Genomic DNA, 21027 nt, shown 5'->3' with positions numbered 1-21027 from the left:
AAGTATGCCTGTGCTTTTATTTTTTAAGCTATCCCCAGAAAACTATGTTCAAACATTTACACCTATTTACTGTGTATAAATTTTTAAAGGAAAAATATGCTGCTTCTCCCTCTTCACCTCCCCAGCCAAACCCCATACAGTCAGAGACCACCAGGACAAAATAATGTGTGATATAAACCAGCCACAGCTTTATTAATCACAAAAACACATAACAACTAGTTAAAAACTTAACCAAGTTCATCCCCCTCCCCCCCAAAGTTGACTGGAAATTTTTAACTTATTTTATTCTATTTTCTTCAGTTTGTTTAATTTCTACTCTGTTTTGCTTCCTTTATTTTTATTTATTTTAATTTCTGCATGATAATTGTATTTACATTTCTCCCTCCGTATTTGCAGTTTCAGCAATCGCGGTTTCAATTATTCACGTTTTTTAGCTTGCTGCCTCCTCCCCCCAAATTACGTCACTTTACATAGAGAAAATCACTGATTCCCAGCACTTTCTTCACCGTGTTTTACCTCTCCTTCAGGAACATGCCAGGTCTCCCACCTTGTTATTTGCGGTTTTACCATATTCACGATGGTTTTTAATAGAAAACAGCAAATAACATATGAAAAAGTTATTTGCGGTTTTTCTGTATTCACGGGTCTATTAATCCCCTATCACAGCGAATACGGAGGGAGACGTGTATATTTATTTTGTTAGATTTACTACTCTACCTATATTACTTCATTCTTCTAGGATCCTTGTTAACAATGTTTTACGTTTCTCTGGAGGTCTTCCTTCTTTCCTTTTTTCTATTTATCTTTATCTACCGTAATTGATGTTTTGCTCTAAGTCAGTGGTTCCCAACCCTGTCCCAGAGGACCACCAGCCAGTCAGGTTTTCAGGACAGCCCTAATGAATATGCATGGAGCAGATTTGCATGGCTGCCTCCTCCATTATATGCAAATCTCTCTATTGCATATTCATTAGGGTTATCCCACAAACCCGACTGGCTGGTGGTCCTCCAGGACAGGGTTGGGAACCACTGCTCTAAGTCATTTTAGTTAGATTGTGAACCCGTTTGGGACAGTGAGGGTAGCTACAATACATGTAAAGTAGATTTAGCACTGTGAATGTAGCCCGTTCTGAGCTAGTAGGGGAGAATGGGATAGAAATCTAAATAAATAAATACATCCAATTAGCAAGTTACAACCTAACAAGTTTGAGGGCACAATTTTGTGCATAGACGCATGGCTTGCTGAATCCCAATACAAAAAAAAAAAAGAGAGAAATCTCACAAAATGCAAAAACAGAATCTCAAGAAGTGAATCCAAAACCACCTGGAGTGGAGGAAAAATGCCTCAGACATCCAACAGCGTGTAGTTATTTACTTCAATATAACTGCTATCACATAACAGGACTGACTCTCGTTTATCGGCATGGTAGGGGAAAGGAAGGGAGGGTTGGGGAGGGAAGGTAGAGGGTATTAAATGATTTAAAATATGTAGTCATACATAGATTGAGTGGGGTTTGATGGAGGAGAAGATATTTTCTAGGTTTATATGGGATGTATTTTACTCGATGACTCAGTTAAAAAAAAAAAAATACTGCAACCGCCTCACCTCAAATTTGTCTTATTATAAAACGTAGTTCAATTCATAGGGCTCCTTTTATGAAGTCACGTTAGTGGATTTATCGCACGCATCTTTTTAGCACGCGCTAACCCCCGCGCTAGCCGAAAAACTACCGCCTGCTTAAGAGGAGGCGGTAGCGGCTAGCGTGGCCAGCAAATTAGCACGCGTTAAATCACTAACGCTGCTTCGTTAAAGGAGCCCATAGTGTGTGTGTGTGGGTGAAAAATACTAATGAAATTCACACAACTGTACATTTCTCAAGTTCCTCCAGACATGCCTGGTAATAATTTTGACACCAAATTAAGGGCTCCTTTTACTGAGCTGCGATAGTGGTTTTAGCGTGCGCAGAATTGCCGTGCGTGCTAGACCAGTGATCTTCTACCACCGGTCCATGGACCAGTGCCAGTCCACAGAAATTTCCTGCTGGTCCACAGGGCCAGCACGTGCATCAGGCCCAAAACAGTGTTCTTCAACCACCGGTCCACAGTGCAATCGATGGGGCGTTATCTTCGAGCCAGCTCCCTCTTCCTAACTGATTCAGTGCACCTGAACCGGAAGCCTTCTCTCTGACGTTGCAATGTCAGTAGAAAGGCTTCCAGATGAGGCACGGGACGTGCAAGGTGCAATTAGTACTATTATGGGGGTGGGGTCTGGGGTACAGATTGGATAGAGATGGGCAGGGTCTGGCCCACGACTAAGCCCAGTGTTCTTCAACCGCCGGTCCACGGACCGATGCCGGTCTACAGAATAATTATTTTATTTCTGCCGGTCCATAGGTGTAAAAAAGTTGAAAAACACTGTGCTAGACGCTTTATAAATTTATAAAGGTATTTATTCATTAATGTTATTACTACAGAGTTGTCTTCGACACTGCTGAACCACTCTGGGAACCCTTGGACCATTTTTGCCTTATTGTTGGTATCTATTGTAGTTTCTCTGGCAATTTTGTTTTGGAGTTTTTTGCGCCACACAAATATTATGCATATAATTTGCATGATGTTGTGTTGAGCATCACCAGTAAAAAAAGAAAATTGCTCCCACCATGGTATTTCTTACTGTGGTGTTCGAGCTTTGTGCATCTTGCCCCCAGTGCACTTAACCCTTGTATTTATTAGAACATCAGTGCCTCAACACCTTAATCAGAGGAGGGGGACCAGTTGCTGCTTCACTTTGAAAGAATGTGACCAATGTTCCCTCTAAGCCAGGAAAGCAGATGTGCATGTCATGGTGTGTTCTGAGCAGCAGTTGGTTAGGGCTGAGCTGGTGCATGGTGTGTGTGTGGGGAGACGGGGTGGCGAAGAGAAGCAGTTTTTGAAAATTATGCCAAATTATATTAAAAAATCAAGAAGTTAAATTATTTCTATTGAACTGGAAAGAAAATTTAAAGCTGTACATAAAATATATGTATACTCGTATATATATATTAAAAAGTAACAAATAGGAATACAGTGATGTGAAAAAGTATTAACCCTCTCTCCATTCTGAGTTCTCTATTATAATATAATCACAGTGCACCACAAAATAATTTACCTAGCAATATTTTTGACCACCTAAGGACCACCAGGCTTCAGCTCTACTAGCCTTTAGTTTGCTGATTGCCAAACATGTTAGAGTAGCCAGCTGAGAACTAGAAAAGCCAGGGCTCAAATTCCACTGTTGTTGCTTGAGATCTTGGATGTCACTTACCCTCTATTGCCTCAGCTACAAAACTTAAAAATTATAAGCTCTTCAGGGACATGAAAAATACCTATTGACCTTGAATGCAACTTGCCTTGAGCCATTACTGAGAAAGATATGATCTAAATCCAAATCCAATACAAGGTATAGAGTGAACGTAGGCAATACAGAACACTACAGATGTCACTCAAGACTTACAGAGCAATTCCGACATACCATAATATCAGTAACTTCCACAAATCACAGAAGCACCTACCTAGAAAAAATCAGTATCAATAAACCTATTGGAAAACTAAACAAACCACATCAAAACAGATCAATCATGCAATCAGTGCTAACAGAAAACCATGCAGAACACAAATCTTCGCCCAGTTAAGAATAAGTAACCACAATATAAAAATAGAACTAAAAATTTAACTGAACCCCCAAGAAGCTAGACTCTTCATGCAGTGCAATAGCAGAGAAAGTCCGACATATTCCATCCACTACATTTCAAATTATCAAATGCAAATAAAACAAAAAATGGAAAATTATACCATTTTATTGGACTAAATGTATTTTTCAATTAACTTTCAGAGATCAAAACCTTCTTCCTCAGGTCAGGGCAGTATATTGCTATTACAGTATCCTGTCCTGATCTGAGGAAGGATACTTTGGTTTCTGAAATTAGTTAAATAGGTATTAGGATTAATCCCAATAAAAAGGTAATACCTTATTTATATTTTCTACATTTAATAACACAGCGACCATACTACTTTATCTTAAACTAAAAATAAAATTATTTTTTTCTACCTTTGTTGTCTGGTTTCCAGCATCTCCCCTTTCACTTCCTCCCTTCCATCATCTGCCCTATCTCTCCCCTGTTCTTGCTTCGCCGGGACAGGGAGGGCAAAATGGGAGGAGGTGTAGCATTATATACTAAAGATGACATTAAAGTCACCAGAATCACAGATGTACGGTACACTGGAGAATCCCTTTGGGTAAATTTGGCCAGAGGGAAGGACAAATGCTTGTATCTTGGCGTAGTATACAGACCTCCAAGACAACAGGATGACCAAGATATGGAATTAATCGGAGATATAGAGAATATCACCTTGCGTGGGGACACAGTATTGTTAGGTGACTTCAACATGCCTGATGTGGATTGGGTCACGCTTTCCTCTGCTTCATGCAGCAGCAGGAGGCTATTAAATTCCTTGAAAGGAGCAAGACTAAGGCAACTAGTGTTGGAACCAACAAGGGATCAGGCAATCCTAGACCTGATACTTACCAATGGAGAAAGTGTCACAGAGGTCTCGGTGGGCGACACATTGGCCTCCAGCGACCACAACATGGTATGGTTCAATCTCAGAAAAGGTTTCACTAAATCTACCACACTAACCAAGGTCCTTAAATTCAAGGACACAAACTTCAAAGAAATGGGAGACTTCGTTCACCAGGTGCTACAAAGCCAAACAGAAACCGATAACGTGGAAGAAATGTGGTCAACTATAAAAGCCACCATACAGGAAGCAACAAACCGCTATGTTAAATCGGTAAGTAAACGGAGTAGGAACAATAAGCCACAATGGTTCTCTACGGAGATCTCGGACCTCATCAAGGAGAAGAAAAAAGCATTCATCTCTTACAAACAATCAGGGAAACAGGACTCCAGGGAAATCTATCTGACCAAGTCAAAAACAGTCAAAACAGCAGTTAGGGAGGCCAAATTCCGCATGGAGGAGTCTTTAGCAAGGAACATAAAGAGAGGAGATAAATCCTTTTTCAGGTATATCAGTGACAGGAACAAGAACTCAGGTGGGATAGTACGCCTCAGGAAACCAGGGGGAGACTATGCAGAAACGGACTCGGAGAAAGCCCAACTGTTAAATGAATACTTCTGCTCAGTCTTCACCCGCGAGGCGCCGGGACTTGGTCCTCAGCTGCAGACAAGGGTTGACTCAGCTGATCCATTTAGTAATTTTGAGTTTACGCCCAGCAGTGTCTACTGCGAGCTGTCAAATCTCAAGGTTAACAAGGCAATGGGGCCTGACAACCTACACCCCAGGGTGCTCAGGGAGTTGTGTGATGTCTTGGCGGAACCGCTATCCGCACTCTTCAATCTCTCCCTTAGTACAGGTGACGTCCCATTGGACTGGAAAATGGCTAACGTCATTCCACTTCATAAGAAAGGCTCCAAGATGGAAACAGCAAACTACAGACCGGTGAGTCTCACATCAATAGTGAGCAAACTAATGGAAACTCTAATCAAATGCCAATTGGATACGATCATGAACGAGGAGAATCTACGTGATCCCCGTCAACATGGATTTACTAAGGGGAGATCCTGCCAATCCAACCTGATCGGCTTCTTTGACTGGGTGACGAGAAAGCTGGTTGCTGAGCAAAATCAGTTCTATAGGATTGGGCGACACGCTGACAAAATGGATTGGGAACTGGCTTGAGGGTAGGCTTCAGAGGGTAATGGTGAATGGCACCCCCTCCGAAACGACGGAGGTGATCAGTGGAGTGCCACAGGGCTCCGTCCTGGGCCCGATCCTGTTCAACATCTACATAAGAGACTTGGCAGAAGGTCTCCGAGATAAAATAACATTATTCGCTGATGACGCCAAACTAAGCAATGTAGTGGCCAAGAGTACAACAGACAAAAACTCAATGCCCGACAACATGATGCACGACCTACTACTACTGGAGCGCTGGTCTAGGTCCTGGCAACTCAGCTTCAATGCCAAAAAATGCAAAGTCATGCACCTGGGCAGCCATAATCCATGCAAGACTTACACCCTAAATGGCGAGATCCTAACAAGAACTAATGCAGAGCGTGACCTAGGGGTGATCGTCAGTGAGGACATGAAGGCTGCCAATCAAGTGGAGCAAGCTTCCTCCAAAGCAAGGCAAATCATAGGTTGCATACGCAGGAGTTTCGTCAGCCGTAAGCCTGAAGTCATTATGCCATTGTATAGATCCATGGTGAGACCACACCTGGAGTACTGTGTGCAATTTTGGAGGCCGCATTACCGAAAAGATGTGCTGAGACTAGAGTCGGTGCAGAGAATGGCAACCCGGATGATCGCTGGGCTCAAGGATCTCCCTTACGAGGAAAGGCTGGATAAGTTACAGCTCTACTCACTCGAGGAACGCAGAGAGAGGGGAGACATGATAGAGACGTTCAAGTATCTCACGGGTCGCATCGAAGTGGAAGAAGATATCTTCCTTCTCATAGGTCCCACGGCAACCAGGGGGCACCCGTGGAAAATCAGGGGAGGGAAACTGCACAGTGACACCAGGAAATTCTTTTTCACTGAGAGAGTGGTTGACCGCTGGAATAATCTTCCACTTCAGGTCACTGAGGCCAGCAGCGTGCCTGATTTTAAGGCCAAATGGGATAGATACGTGGGATCTATTCACTGAGTTAGGTGGGGAAGGGTCATTGCGGTGGGCAGACTGGATGGGCCGTGGCCCTTATCTGCCGTCTATTTCTATGTTTCTATGTATCTAGAATTTGTCTTCCCCACTGCTGTACAGCATCTGCCACCCCCTCTCTCATCCCTTCCATCCATATCTTCCTCTCTCCCCTTCCACCATATCTTGGTGTCCACTGGACACCATCCAGTATCGGCAACCTCTCTTGTCTCTTTCTGCACTTCCATAAAGCATCTACTGTGCCCCCTCGCTCCTTTCCATCCAACATCTTTCCTTTCACTATCCCCTTCCATCATCTCCCACCTTTGTCTCTTCCCCACACAATCTGCCCTCTTTCTCTCCCCTCTTCCATCCAGTATGTTTCCCCATCCCCTTCTATAAAGCATCTGTCCCCCTCCTCCTTTCCTGCAGTATCTCCTAGTGTCTCCTCCCTTCTATACAGCATCAGCCCTCCTCTCTTTCCATCCAGTGTCTTCCTCTCTCTCACCTCCTCCCCCTTTTGTCACATCTCCCATCTGTCTCTTCCCCAACTGACACCTTGGCTGCTGCTGCTTCTTGTGCCACGCACTAAGAGCAGCACTTCCCCTCCTACCTCCCAGCAGCAGTGGTAAAAAAGCCCACTTCACTCTCCTGCAGAGCTGCAATTGCAGCTTCAGTCCACACAGCTGCCTGACACGCAACTCCAACGTCCTCTTCCGGTTCTGGGGCAGAGCCAGCAGCTGATCATACTGAGGCTATGAGCGTTTTATCAACTTTGAACAGTTTAGTGTCATCTGCAAATTGAATTACCTCACTCGTCATTCCAATTTCCAGATCATTTATAAATAAGTTAAATAGCACTGGTCCCAGTACAGACCCTTGCAGCACTCCACTGTTTATTCTCCTCCATTGAGAAAAATGACTATTTAACCCTACCCTCTGTTTTCTATCTGATAACTAATTCCTAATCCACAACTGAACTTTGCCACCTATCCCATGACTCTTTAATTTTCTCAGAAGCCTCTTATGAGGAGCTTTCTGAAAATTTAGATACACTACATCAACCGGCTCACCTTCATCCACATGTTCTCAGCCCAACCAAGAAGAGAATGACGTGGATATGGTTCAATCAATGATTTGAAACAATGTCATAATATAGAATTTTGTTTCTGCAAATTAACACTTGATGAAATAAGATAACACTTTTTTCAGCTACAGTGGCAAAATAACGCTCAGAATTTAGGAAGTTGGTTGGTTGCACTGAGAACTTTTCAGCACCCCCTCGTATAACTTGGCACAATATCAAGGGCAAGACATAAAGTCTGCTGTATATTGCAAAATACTGTAGCTCAAATTCCCTTTCCCAATTGATCTGTCTATAACTTATGAATCCACAGCTGGGCATGCTGAGCAGTAACACATATATCCCTCCCACAGCAGGCTAATCTGACCAAGATCAGACAGAAGCAGATACCAATTCACTCATTCTGTGGGCTCCATTAAAGTCAAAAGAAAGTGCCACAGGGAACAATACCATCTCGTGAGCTAAGGAGCAAAGAATACGAAGAAAATGAAAATTAGGCTGAAAACCCATGCTGCAAGCCAACCTGTGCTCACCTCCTTCCTCTGGATACAGAAAACCTTGTTCACAACAAAGGAAATAGTAGGACTGGTTATCCCCCACAGTTTGCACAGAAACCATACAATCACTAAAGCAGAAACAACTAAATTGTTCAACAATCTTGCCAGATGAGCCTGCTTAATGAACTCCAAAATCAGGGCGAAAGAGAATAGACTCTGAACAGAAAAGGCCTGATCATCGAGAAAATGAGCAAATCATCTCCATCCTGACTCATAAATCTGCCAAGTATCAACTGCTAAATAAAACCTCAGAAAGCTTCCAAGGACTCCTGTATGGTGCTCTATAACAGTGTTTTTCAACCTTTTTTGAGCAAAGGCACACTTGTTTCATGAAAAAAATCACGAGGCACACCACCATTAGAAAATGTTAAAAAATTTAACTCTGTGCCTATATTGACTATATATAAAGTAATTCTCTTGAATAGGAATCAAATAAACACAAAGAAAGTATTTTATAATGCTGCCACCGCCAACAACACCGTTGGCGGCGGTGGCACTCAAGTGGCTAAAGAGCCGCAGTTTGCCGGCCTAGGGACAACACTGGAGGGTGGCCAGCTGTGCACCCCCTTGGGACGTAAACCCGGGGTGGGGGAGACCGCCCCCCCCCCCACCCTGGTATGCCACTATCTGTACCTCACTCCCTCCCTATGACCAAAAATTCTCCTTTCTTCTATTCCCCGTGTACACAACCATCTCTTTCCCTCCCTTCCTCTCTCCAAAGTCCATGCCTTCTGTGTCCAAACACTCATTCCCTCCCCCACCTCAGCATCTCTTTCCCTCCCTTCCTCTCTCCCAAGTCCATTTCTTCTGTGTCCAAAAACGCATTCCCTCCCCCACCTCAGCATCTCTTTCCCTCCCTTCCTCTCTCCCAAGTCCATTTCTTCTGTGTCCAAAAACGCATTCCCTCCCCCACCTCAGCATCTCTTTCCCTCCCTTCCTCTCTCCCAAGTCCATTTCTTCTGTGTCCAAAAACGCATTCCCTCCCCCACCTCAGCATCTCTTTCCCTCCCTTCCTCTCTCCCAAGTCCATGCCTTCTGTGTCCAAAAACCCATTCCCTCCCCCACCTCAGCATCTCTTTCCCTCCCTTCCTCTCTCCCAAGTTCATGCCTTGTTTCCAAAACGCACTCCCTCCCCCCTTTTGTGTTCCGTGTTTGCCTCCCAGCCCATCTTTGCAACTTTCTCAGCAAAACAAAGCTCAAGCCGCAAGGTTTGTCTTCTGCTTCCTGCCTGCCCTGCCGCGCACAAATAGCCGAACGGAAGTATTCTCCGACGTCAGCGCTGACGTTGGAGGGCAGGCTTTGCTTAAGCCCTCCCTCCGACGTCAGCGCTGACATCGGGGAACGCTTGCGATCGGCTATATGTTAGCTGCAGGGCAGGCAGGAACAGAAGACGAGCCTCGCGGCTCGAGATGTATTGAACTCCGCGGGTCCCCCGTCCAGCTCTCTCCTGTCCACGTGGGGCGGACCGCCCCTCTCCCTAGACTGGTGGTACTGCCCTGATGGCGGCCCTGACCGTACGGCACTCCAGGCAACATCTCGCGGCACACTAGTGTGCCGCGGAACAGCGGTTGAAAAACACTGCTCTATAACATAGTAAATGACAGCAGATAAAGATCTGAACGGTCTATCCAATCTGCCCATTAGTTATACCCATTAAAAATACATGATTAAATTAACTTGTCTCTTCTTTGATATGTATGGGTCATAAACTGTAAAGTCCACCTGGTATTGTCTTAGGTTCCAAATGCTGAAGTTGCCATCCAAGCTCACTCCAGCCTATCCAACCATCCTATTTTCAGGATATCTACTATAAAGTCTGGCCAGTAACATCCTGATATTCCAAGTTAGTGGAGTTCCCATCAATGCCCTTCGCCGCCCAATCCCATACCAGATCATCACATATAGGGCACAGACCGTGCAAGTCTGTCCAGTACCGGCCTTAGCTCTTTAATTTACAGTCTTCATTTCTAATTAGAGATCCTCTATATTTATCCCACACTTTTTTAAAATTCCATCACCGTTTTCCTCTCCACCACTTCCTTCGGGAGGGCATTCTAGGCATCTACCATCCTATCTGTGAAAAAGAGTATCCTAATATTGCTCCAGAGTCTTCCTCCCCGCAACCTCAAATTATGCCCTCTAGTTTTACCATTTTCTCTTCTCTGGAAAAGATTTGGTTCTATATTAATAGCTTTCAAGTATTTAAACATTTGTATCATATCTCCCCTGTCCCTCCTTTCCTCCAGAGTATACATATTTAGGTCTTCCAGTCTCTTCTCATACTTCTTTTGGTTCAAACCCCTTACCTTTTTTGTTGCCTTGCTCTGGACTGCTTCAAGCCTTTTTATATCCTTCATAAGGCCTCCAGAACGGAACACAATACTCCAAGTGTTGTTTCACCAACGACCTATTCAAGGGCATCAACACCTCCCTTCTTCTTCTGGTTATTCCTCTTTCTATACAGTCTAGCAGCCTTCTGACTACAGCCACCACCTTATCACGCTGTTTAGATGTCTTTAGATCCTCAGACACAATCACCCCAAGGTCCGTCTCTCCATCAGTGCTTATCAGCCTATCACTTCCCAGCACATAGTACTTAAGATTTATGTCATAAATAGACAAACATCTGCTTATTGATGGCTTCTACCACTGCAATATTGTCAACTGTCATATCACCCAATGATTAACCAAACATCTTCCCAAATTACAAATACCATCAGTACTGGAAATAAGAACAAAAGAATTGCTGCTGCTGGGTAAGACCAGTGGTCCATCGTGCCCAGCAGTCCATTCCCGTGGCGGCCCTTAGGTCAAAGACCAGTGCCCTAACTGAGTCTAGCCTTACTTGCGTACAATTTGTCTAACTTTGTCTTGAATCCCTGGAGGGTGTTTTCCCCTATAACATCCTCTGAAAGAGCGTTCCAGATTTCTACCACTCTCTGGGTGAAGAAGAACTTCCTTACGTTTGTATGAAATCTATCCCCTTTTAACTTTAGAGAGTGCCCTCTCATTCGATCTACCTTGGAGAGGGTAAACAACCTGTCTTTATCTACTAAGTCTTATTATCTTGAATTAGCCTTCATTATCTTGAATGTTTCGATCATGTCTCCTATCAGTCTCCTCTTTTCAAGGGAGAAGAGACCCAGTTTCTCTAATCTCTCACTGTACGGCAACTCCTCTAGCTCCTTAACCATTTTAGTCGCTCTTTTCTGGACCCTTTCAAGTAGTACTATGTCCTTCTTCATGTACGACGACCAGTGCTGGTCGCAGTACTCCAGAATGGGCGGACCATCACCCAGTGTAGCGGCATGATAACCTTCTCCGATCTGTTTGTGATCCCCTTCTTAATCATTCCTATCATTCTGTTCGCCCTTTTCACCGCCGCCATGCATTGCGCAGACGGTTTCATTGAATTGTCGACCAATACTCGCAGGTCTCTTTCCTGGGGAGTATCTCCGAATACCGCACTAGACATCCTGTATTCGTGTATAAGATTTTTGTTACCGACATGCATCATCTTATACTTATCCATGTTAAACCCCATTTGCCATGTCACGGCCCATTTCTCGAGCGTGTTTATGTCACGTTGCAGGTCTTTGCAATCCTTCTGTGTCTTCACTACTCTGGATAACTTTGTATCATCCGCAAATTTAATTGCCTCGCTAGTTTCCAGATCGTTTATAAGTATGTTGAAGAGCATGGGCCCAAGCACCGAACCCTGTGACACTCTACTTGTGACGCTTTTCCAGTCCGAGTATTGTCCATTTACCCCCACTCTCTGTTTCCTATCTGCCAACCAGTTTTTAATCTACGTGAGTATTTCATCCTCGATTCCATGGCTCGCAATTTTTTGAAGTAGTCGTTCATGCAAGACCTTGTCAAATCCTTCTGAAAATCCAGATATATAGTGTTGACCGGATCATCCTTGTCTATCTGCCTGTTTACTCCCTCGAAGAAGTGCAGCAAGTTCGTCAAGCACCAATTTCTTCAAATCCAATACGGATCTGCACATCATGCCCCTTTTAAAATAAATCCCCAAACCCTGCCAATTGGATGAATCAGAAAATGACTTCAAATTCCAGAAAGATATTGGCAGAGCAAAAAAAAACCCCAAACCTTAAATATGTAAATCCTCCTTCACATTTACTGGGATCGACAGAAAATGATTTGCCATGTAACCCCCACTTTGAGCTGAGCCAAGTGCCTGATGAATTCTCTTCCCATTGAAATTATCCAACTCACAAAACTGACCTAACTAATCAAGGACTTCACCAGATATAATAAGAGCTTCTTTGTAGCATAGAGTCCAGCTCGATGCTCAAAATTGTCAGGACCTTAAAGAAACCTTCAGTCTTCACTGCCACTAACAGATGCTTAACATTTGTGCAATACTCTAAAAAATCTCTACCAGCTTTGCACAGTTAGCAGTTCTTGCCACTCACACACAGAAATTCATCCAATAGTGCAAAATATTAACATCACCTGCTACCTTTTGCACAACCAAATGCAACAAGGTAGAAAATGCTTTAAAGCAGGTGCAAGCTACAGAATAGCCCAAAGCTGTACAGCAGTCAAACTAATAAATTGTTCTCTTAATAACCATCTTCTCTACAGTCTCCCAGTTTTTGTTGCAAGATTGGACTCTGAGGACTAATGTTTTTACCCTTTAGTCCCTTCTTTCTAGAACATTCTGCCAAAGGTTTTTGGTCTTGAGGACTTGCTACAAATATTTAAATGTACCTTAAAAGCATATTTTTGGAGACTTTCAGTGAGCAGGTATGATAGGGTTGATTAGTTTATTTGGTCTCTCCTATATTCAGTATATGATTCTCTCATTATGTATACCACTGTGCTTTGTTTTCAAGAAGGGAAGTATATATCAGGTGCAATAAATCATAATTATCATCAAATTGGAAATCTAACAAATAAAAGGAATTTTGATGAATGGACAAAATGTGGAACTGTGACTCAATATCCCCTTTAGCCATTAATGACTGAGGACCACGACACTGAAAGAACTCAATCGTATTGATTAAATAGCACATAATGAACTGCACACAGCTTATGATCAATAAAATCAATCACGCTTTTGTCCCAAGAAAGACTATGAAGGAGACGGGATTTTCCCAGAGGAGAAATTTCTAAATTCTCCCCATGGATAGCTCAAAAATAGAATCACAGTCTACCCCAGTTGCAACTCCTACAATCTTTCACAAACTACCATCTTTGTGTTCACAGACCACCATCAAAGGAGGACCAGAAAATAGTATAACAAAACCAAAGAACCCTTTCCACCAAAATCTAAGTATCCTTGCATTAGAATAATTCTGTAACCATCTTTGTAAAGTTCCTAAGTTAATGGAAGATGGAGCCTTGTAGAAGCATTCCAATGAGGATTTGATTTGATTTCTTATATACCGCTATACCGTGAGGTTCAAAGCGGTTTACAATAAAGATAGATTAAAGATACATTAAAATAAAATAAATAAAAATGGTACTTTGGATTTCCCTAGCTGTCCCGAAGGCTGAATTGCTGAATATACATTCAGAGATGGGGCCCTTCTGACATTGGGAAAAGCAGAAATGCATCATTGGTTGTGACTCACTACACAAGGAACATCAATGTCAAAATCAGTAGGCTGGGAGCACACACTACTTTGCCAATGGCTGGCCTGGACCTTCTCGCCGACGTCAGAATTGATGTTGGGAGTAAGGCTTCTGGGTGGAAAAAGTGTGTCTTATGGAGCGAAAAATATGGAACTCAAATGATCTTTCTTTTCCATTATTTACAAATCTTTCTCATGCATATTCATTGAAAAACACAAGTCCACTTTGAAATAAGTCAACTCCTCATTCAAGATAATATTTAGTTGTTTTTTTTTTTAATATAATGTGCTCAGACCCATAACCAAAATGCCACAGGAGAGGCAAGGGTTACCACAGGACCATCATAGCCAATGATGTGGCTATGATGGTCCTGTGGTAATCCTTGCCTATCCTGTGACATTTTGGTTATGGATCTGAGCACATCATATTATAAAAAAAATTATTTTTGCAAAATATTTTGAATGAAGAGTTGACTTGTTTCAAAGTGGACTTATGAGTTTTGGTGGAAAGTTTTTATACATAAGCAGTGATTTTCAAGTGTATTCCTAGTGTGACTGGTAATGCATATCATTGGGGATATCCTGAAAACCCAACTGGGTGGGGTTAAAAAAAAAATCCAATATCATTAACCCCCCACTTATCTATATGAATTTGAACCGTAACCATCCTTCTCCACACCCACCCCTTCTCATCTAATAGTAGTACTCTCTACCCAATGTAACTCTCTCCATTTAACTTATTAAAAACCAAATTAAGAGATCCAACTTAAAATCGCATTACGACCCTTAGGATGCAAGTCTTGCAAATATGTATAAATAACATCTTTCTTTTTCTTACAATTCCTGCATCTCTAGCTTCCCAAATGGCCAACTGATATAATTGGTTCCGCCAATGCCAGAATCTCGGAGGGTCAGGGATCGTCCAATATTGTAATATACATTTTCTAGCCAAGAGACTCATTTTTCTACACAGCACCCTATTTCCTTTTGGTAAATGGACAAGAGCTTCTGGCAAATCCAAAAAGGAGTGAAGCGCAATGATCTTCCAATTATTCTTGCCATATAATTTATTTTGACCTTTAAGCCTCAGATAAAAATGGTGATTTCTAGAATATTTTTTCATCTGAGAGTGGAGAACCACTGATCTAGGGAATCTGAAATTGTCCCAACAATTGGGACAACAACCTGTATATCATCTGCATAAGGATGATAAGTAACACCTAAATGAAAGAACTTTACAAAACAGCAGATAAGGCAGATCCTTGAGGTACACCGACATCAGTAGGGTACCAGTCAGAACCTGACAACTTCTTTCAGTTAAAAAAGAGCAAAACCATTCCCATACTATTCCACCAATACCTAATGCTTTTAATCTCAATAGCAAGATTTGATGATTAATGGTATCGAATGCAGCAGAAATATCCCAAAAAATATTTTTAAAAATGATTTTCCATGATCAAAATCCATCCGTAATTGTTCTAAACTGGACAGAAGCAATAACTCAGTAGCAATGCTAGATAGGGACGTTACTTCATAGGCTCAAAAATACCCTCAGAATGTTATTTTTAAATTCTTAGCAAAATAAATGCAGTGAAAATTCTTAACTGAACATTTATTCAAAAAACACCAGGCTATATTGTGCTGCCGGGTTCACGCTGCTGTGGTCTGTATGTGATTTCAGTGTTCTGTGCCAACAAGGTATGCTACCGTTTCGCTCTATGGCTGCGTCAAGGCAGGAAGTCCTATAGAAAACCAGTTAGAAAAAGTTGAAAATCAAGATAGCAGCGCTGTAGCGCATATGCAGTCTGAATCTTTACTACCCAGAAGAGACATTGCTGGTGGTCTAGTGGAGATGAGACAAAAGTGATCTCCTGTTGCTCCTGCCTATGCTGGCACTAGTTTGAAAATGGAAGCTATAACCCTTAGCAGTATTTTCACAGTACTACAGATTGGGGTCAGATATACCATATAAGCAAAACAATGGACAATTATAGGTGAATGAATGAGCATTCATGCATGACATTTAGAGACGTAATGATCTGTGTTAGTAAAATGAATAAATTTAATTTGTAAAAGATAGCTCTTATCACTTGTAGCTGTAAAAGAAAGCTCAATATTACTTGTAGCTATCTTGTTTGCTTTGCATTCTGTTATTTTCTGTATTAAAAATATGAATGTTTTAAAATTTAGGGCTCCTTTTATTAAGCTGCATTAACGCATGGAATAGCGCGGTCTAAATTGCCACGCGCACTAGACGCTAATGCCCGCATTGAGCTATCGTTAGTTCTAGCCGCACGGTGCAGGTTTAGCGTGCGCTAAAATGCTGTGTGCACTAAAAATACTAACACAGCTTAGTAAAAGGAGCCCATAGTATGCTTGAGCTCTGGTACAGCAAGAAAAATAAAACAAAATGAAGAGACAGCAAGCTGACAAAACAGATTCAAAACACTGGGTTTATCCTGATGCTTTGGCTTATATAACTATGTTGCTGCATGACTGCTGTAAACAAGTGGCAGTGTTTTTTTTCACCTGTAATACAAAAGTTATTTTCCAGCTTTTTAGTTTGTGTTCTGTGTAAAACACATTACCATTTTCACCTACCCTACCTTTACTGTCAGAATGGAATCCTTGCTGAAGAAGTAACTTTTAACTTGTCTGTATCTGCAATACTATTTATTTTATGATCATGCTTTTTACTATTTTTCTTTTCTATTTAAGTCGATAGATCCTAGCCAGCAGTTTACCTGGGAACACTCAAATCTGGAAATAAATAAACCAAAGAATAGATATGCAAATGTAATTGCATATGACCATTCTCGAGTTCTGCTGACCGCGATAGAAGGTAAGGAAATCTTAAAACATGAATCACTTTAGTCCAGGGGCGGGGAGCGAGAGCCACAATCCAGTCGGGTTTTCAGGATTTCCCCAATGAATATTTGCGTACAATGGAGGCAATGCATTCAAATAGACCTCATGCATATTTGTTGGGGAAATCCTGAAAACCTGACTAGATTCGGCCCTCGTTCCCCACCCCTGCTCCAGACATTTCAAGTTGTCACCTGTTAATGTGTAAGAGTAGAAAATATAGCCATATCATGCTAATAGCTTAGTTCAGTGATTATGAAAAATATCTTTTTGTGAGGGATTTTAGTCATAGGACAGTTAGTCATAAAATTTTGTGGACAGTTGGTTATATAGGAATATGATTATAAATCATATAGGGATCCTTCTACTAAGTCACTTATGTTATTGGTCATAAGCATGCTGGTCCTCATGGTTTATAGTCATAGGATTATTGGTTACTTGTATTATTCATCACAGGACAGTTGGTAATAAGATAACGTGACTTAAGACATTAAATGCAGAATAATAAACACTAATTAAATTCTACTTAAATTGCTGTACAGTCCATTCTTAACCTGTACTTAAATTACTGTATAGTCCTTGTATTGTCCAAATGTACTCCATTGTGTATAACATTACATTACATTACATTAGTGATTTCTATTCCGCAATTGCTTTGCGGTTCAAGGCGGATTACTTGCAAACTAAAACAAGAATTACATTCAAAATTTGAAGGAATAAAATAAGCAATGACTTAAAATTTTTAAGGTAATAAAAATGTTCGGTAAAAGAGTTACCAACGGGAAGTAGAAATCTTTAGGAGATAGGAATAGGGTGAATTATGGGGTTTTAGATAATGTTTGGTAAATATAAGAATATTAGAGAGTATTAAGGGTATAGAGAGTATGTGAGCTTGTAGACCGTTCTGAGCTACTGGGAGGACGGGATAAAAATCTAAATATCTGGGCTAGAGAATGAAACGGTGGTTGTTACCCGCGGCTAGCTGCGAGTAGCTGCGGGTAACCCGCCGAAATGGGGAAAGAAAAAATAGTGGTCGCTGCGGGGACGGGGACAAGGCCATTCACAGCCCCATGGAGCAGTGAATGGTCTTGTCTCCGCAGTGAGGCAATCAAGGATCGCATGGTCCAGCAGCCCCCACCCGCCCGATCGCAGCATTCCGCCATCTCCCTCCCTCCACCTCATCTTATATGCAGAGTTTGCCGGCTTTCTTTTTTGCCCAGCCGCACGCTTTCAAAAAGCCATGCACGCGCGGCTGCTCGAGTTGTTCAATCTTCTCCTCTGCTGCAACTTCCTGTTTCTGGTTGTGTCAGAGGAGAAGACTGAACAACTGAGCAGCCACGCGTGCAGGTGGGCAAAAAAAAAAGCCAGCAAACTCGGCATCTAAGGTGAGGTGGAGGGAGGGAGTTGACTGAACGCTGCAATTTGGCGGGAGGGGGCTGCTGGATCGCGCGATCCTTGATTGCCTCACTGGGGAGACAAGTCCATTCATCTTTCAAAGTAATCTCTTCAGTAACAGGTAGAGAAACTGCGCCATGTAGAGAATCATAATATCAGAAATGTAAATGACAATATTTTAACAGAAAGAGACTGAAGTTGTGCACCAACACTAGAATCCAAAGATTTGGGAGGAGGACCTCCCCCCAGAAGATAATCCTTCGCTAGGGGTCAAAGTGCTTTTTCTACTTGAGGAGCCTAACTTCTCCTGTAAAATGGCTCACACTAGGAAGGAGGGAGTAGGAGGGAAAGAGATTCTGGGCCAAGGGTATGAAGAGGGAGAGAAAGAAACCCACAGCAGGAAAGAAAGGGGAGGGCAGGCAGGTGAGCCAGATGCTGGAAGCAGGGGGGGGGAAGAAAGAGGGAAAGAAGCTAGATGGGGTTCCACATTGGTGTGGAAAAGGAAGACAGGGTAAATCTGGACACAGGAAGGTAACAGAAACAGAGGGAAAATTATGTGCATGGGGGCATAGGGACAGAGACATAAAGGGGACATACATGCCATGGGGATGGTATATGGACACAGGGGGGGGGCAATGCCAGATGCATAGGGGAGATATTAGAAATGGGGAAAATCGGAACACAGAAGCGAGATTGTTTGGGGACCGAGCTCGCAGGCTCCAGCGGCTTGCACAAATTACATTGTAACGTGCCATGAAAGTAAGAGGGAGGTAGACAGATAGGCTGCGCGAGAGGAGCTGAAGGGTGATAAAAAGGAACAGATGGTGAAGGAGGGAGGGAAGGGTGGTGGTGGAAAGAAATAGAACAGACATTGAAGGAGGGTGGAGAGGAACAGACCCTGAAGGGAAATGTGGAAGACAGAGTAGGGAGAAGATGCTGGAAGGGAAGAAGACTGATGCCAGACTATGGGAGAGCGGAGAGAAGAAGATGGGTGCCAGACCAATTGAGGGGGGGAGTGAAGGGAGAGGCACAGTAATAGAACAAATGGAAGACGCAGAGAAGACACACAGTGGATGGAAGAAATTGAATGAGAAGATGAGGAAAGCAGAAACCAGACAACAAAGGTAGAAAAAAAAATTCTATTTAATTTCTTTTTCTTTTTTTTTTTTGCTTTAGGATAAAGTAGTATATTAGTTGTGTTGATAAAAATATATAAACAAAGCCCTGCCAGATGAACATCTCTTTCTCTAATTCAGCAGCCAGAACTTTAATTTATAAGGAAGGAATAACCTAAATATTGCAGTACTGAGGCTTATATGGATGCTGCGGGGATGGTGACATGGCGGTGAATGGGATGGCAGTGACGGCGACAGGGCGGTGAAGGGGATGGCTTTGACGGTGATGGGACGGTGAAGGGAATGGCGGTGACGGGGCGATGAAGGGGACAGTCGGCCGGGAACGAAGCAGTGACGGGGACAGATTTTTTTCCCCGTGTCATTGTCTAATCTGGGCCTAATTTAGTTATTGACATTCAGGAATTTAAAAAATCACTGACCATTGCCAGCTGAATATTGACTGGTTAATATTTTCATTTTTAATGAATCAAAATCCTAAAAATGTGCTTTTCCCCTTTTTTGTTTTCTATTTAGTTCTTGCTTCCTGTTTTGTCTGATTTCTGTGAGAATTTGACTGGTCTTTGGTGTCCAGTAACTGGACGTTACATTTTCTTTTACATAATAACAAAGTAAATGATGGTAGATAAAGACCTGAAGGGTTCTTCCAGTCTGCCCAACAGTCACACTCATTACTAATTCATGATTAAATTGTCTTTTTTTTTTTTTTTCTTTGGCATTCCTGGGGCATGGACTGTAGACATGCACCTGGCTGGAGTTCCTGTCAAAGCCCACTCCAGCCTACCCAAACTATCTTGTTATTTGTGGGATACAGACTGTAAAAGTCTGCCTGGGCACTGTCCCCACATTATTGAAACAAATTGCTATATACCACATATTACAATTAGAGAAACATCTTGTATCATATTTGTGAAATTTGACACACACATGTTTTGCTTTTTTTTGTTTTAGTTCTTTTTTTAATTCATTGTGGCTTTACAGGCTGTACCGTTGCCCTTCTGTAATGGCTAACGACTGTAATATATCTATTAATTTTCACCATTAGTAGTGCAGATGGTTCAGGGGTATCTAGGGCTATCCCAAGGCTATCTAACACCTTAGGTGAACCTTCAATCTTGTGCCTTACTATGTAGCCAGCATCTCCCCTTCTCCCAACCCACCCAGGTGGCCAACTTCTTCTCTCCACCCCCCCTCCCCCAAGTGGACAGCATATCATCTCTTCCCTATCCTCACCCTATATCCAACATACCCCTCCCTTCCCGCTTCTGAGCCTCCTATTGCCACTGGTGTCCTACTTCCTCCCAAGCCAGCCCCGAAACAAAGCCTTCGTAGCCTAAGAAATTGGCTTAGAAGATTATTTTGAAGTGTGTTTGTAGCTTTTAATGGACATTTTATTAGGATTTGAAGGCTTCTTACAAATACTAGCTCTAAAGCCTTAATTATATAGAATGACTGAACATATGTCCAGCAGGATGTGCAAAGAAATCAAATGCTGGAAAAACATACTGAAGCATAAAGTAACTGCTATTAACTTGCTTGCAAATAGAGGTTGCATGTTCTGCGATCGCAATAAGACTTTGAGATCACTCTACAATGAAACTAACCGGGACACTAGAATGTGAGCAGCACTTGAGAAATTATGGAAATAAAGGAACAATTCTTACTGCATTCATTTCAATAATGCATATATG

At 42.4% G+C, this 21027-nt stretch overlaps 1 protein-coding gene across 12 annotated transcripts in view; it reads left to right on the top strand.

Annotated features, from left to right (window-relative positions):
• PTPRD (protein tyrosine phosphatase receptor type D) overlaps positions 1–21027 on the top strand; it is a 1247124-nt gene that overhangs the window by 954009 nt on the left and 272088 nt on the right. For all 12 annotated transcript variants that reach the window (XM_033918844.1, XM_033918800.1, XM_033918751.1 and 9 more), the window contains one exon: positions 16662–16785. In XM_033918844.1, coding sequence (XP_033774735.1) covers positions 16662–16785 — 124 coding nt within the window. The remainder of the gene's footprint in view (positions 1–16661; positions 16786–21027) is intronic.

This window comes from Geotrypetes seraphini, chromosome 1, assembly GCF_902459505.1.
Source record: "Geotrypetes seraphini chromosome 1, aGeoSer1.1, whole genome shotgun sequence".
Classification (NCBI taxonomy): domain Eukaryota; kingdom Metazoa; phylum Chordata; class Amphibia; order Gymnophiona; family Dermophiidae; genus Geotrypetes; species Geotrypetes seraphini.
Note: the sequence above shows the minus strand (reverse complement) of the source record. Positions and strands in the feature narration are given on the sequence as shown.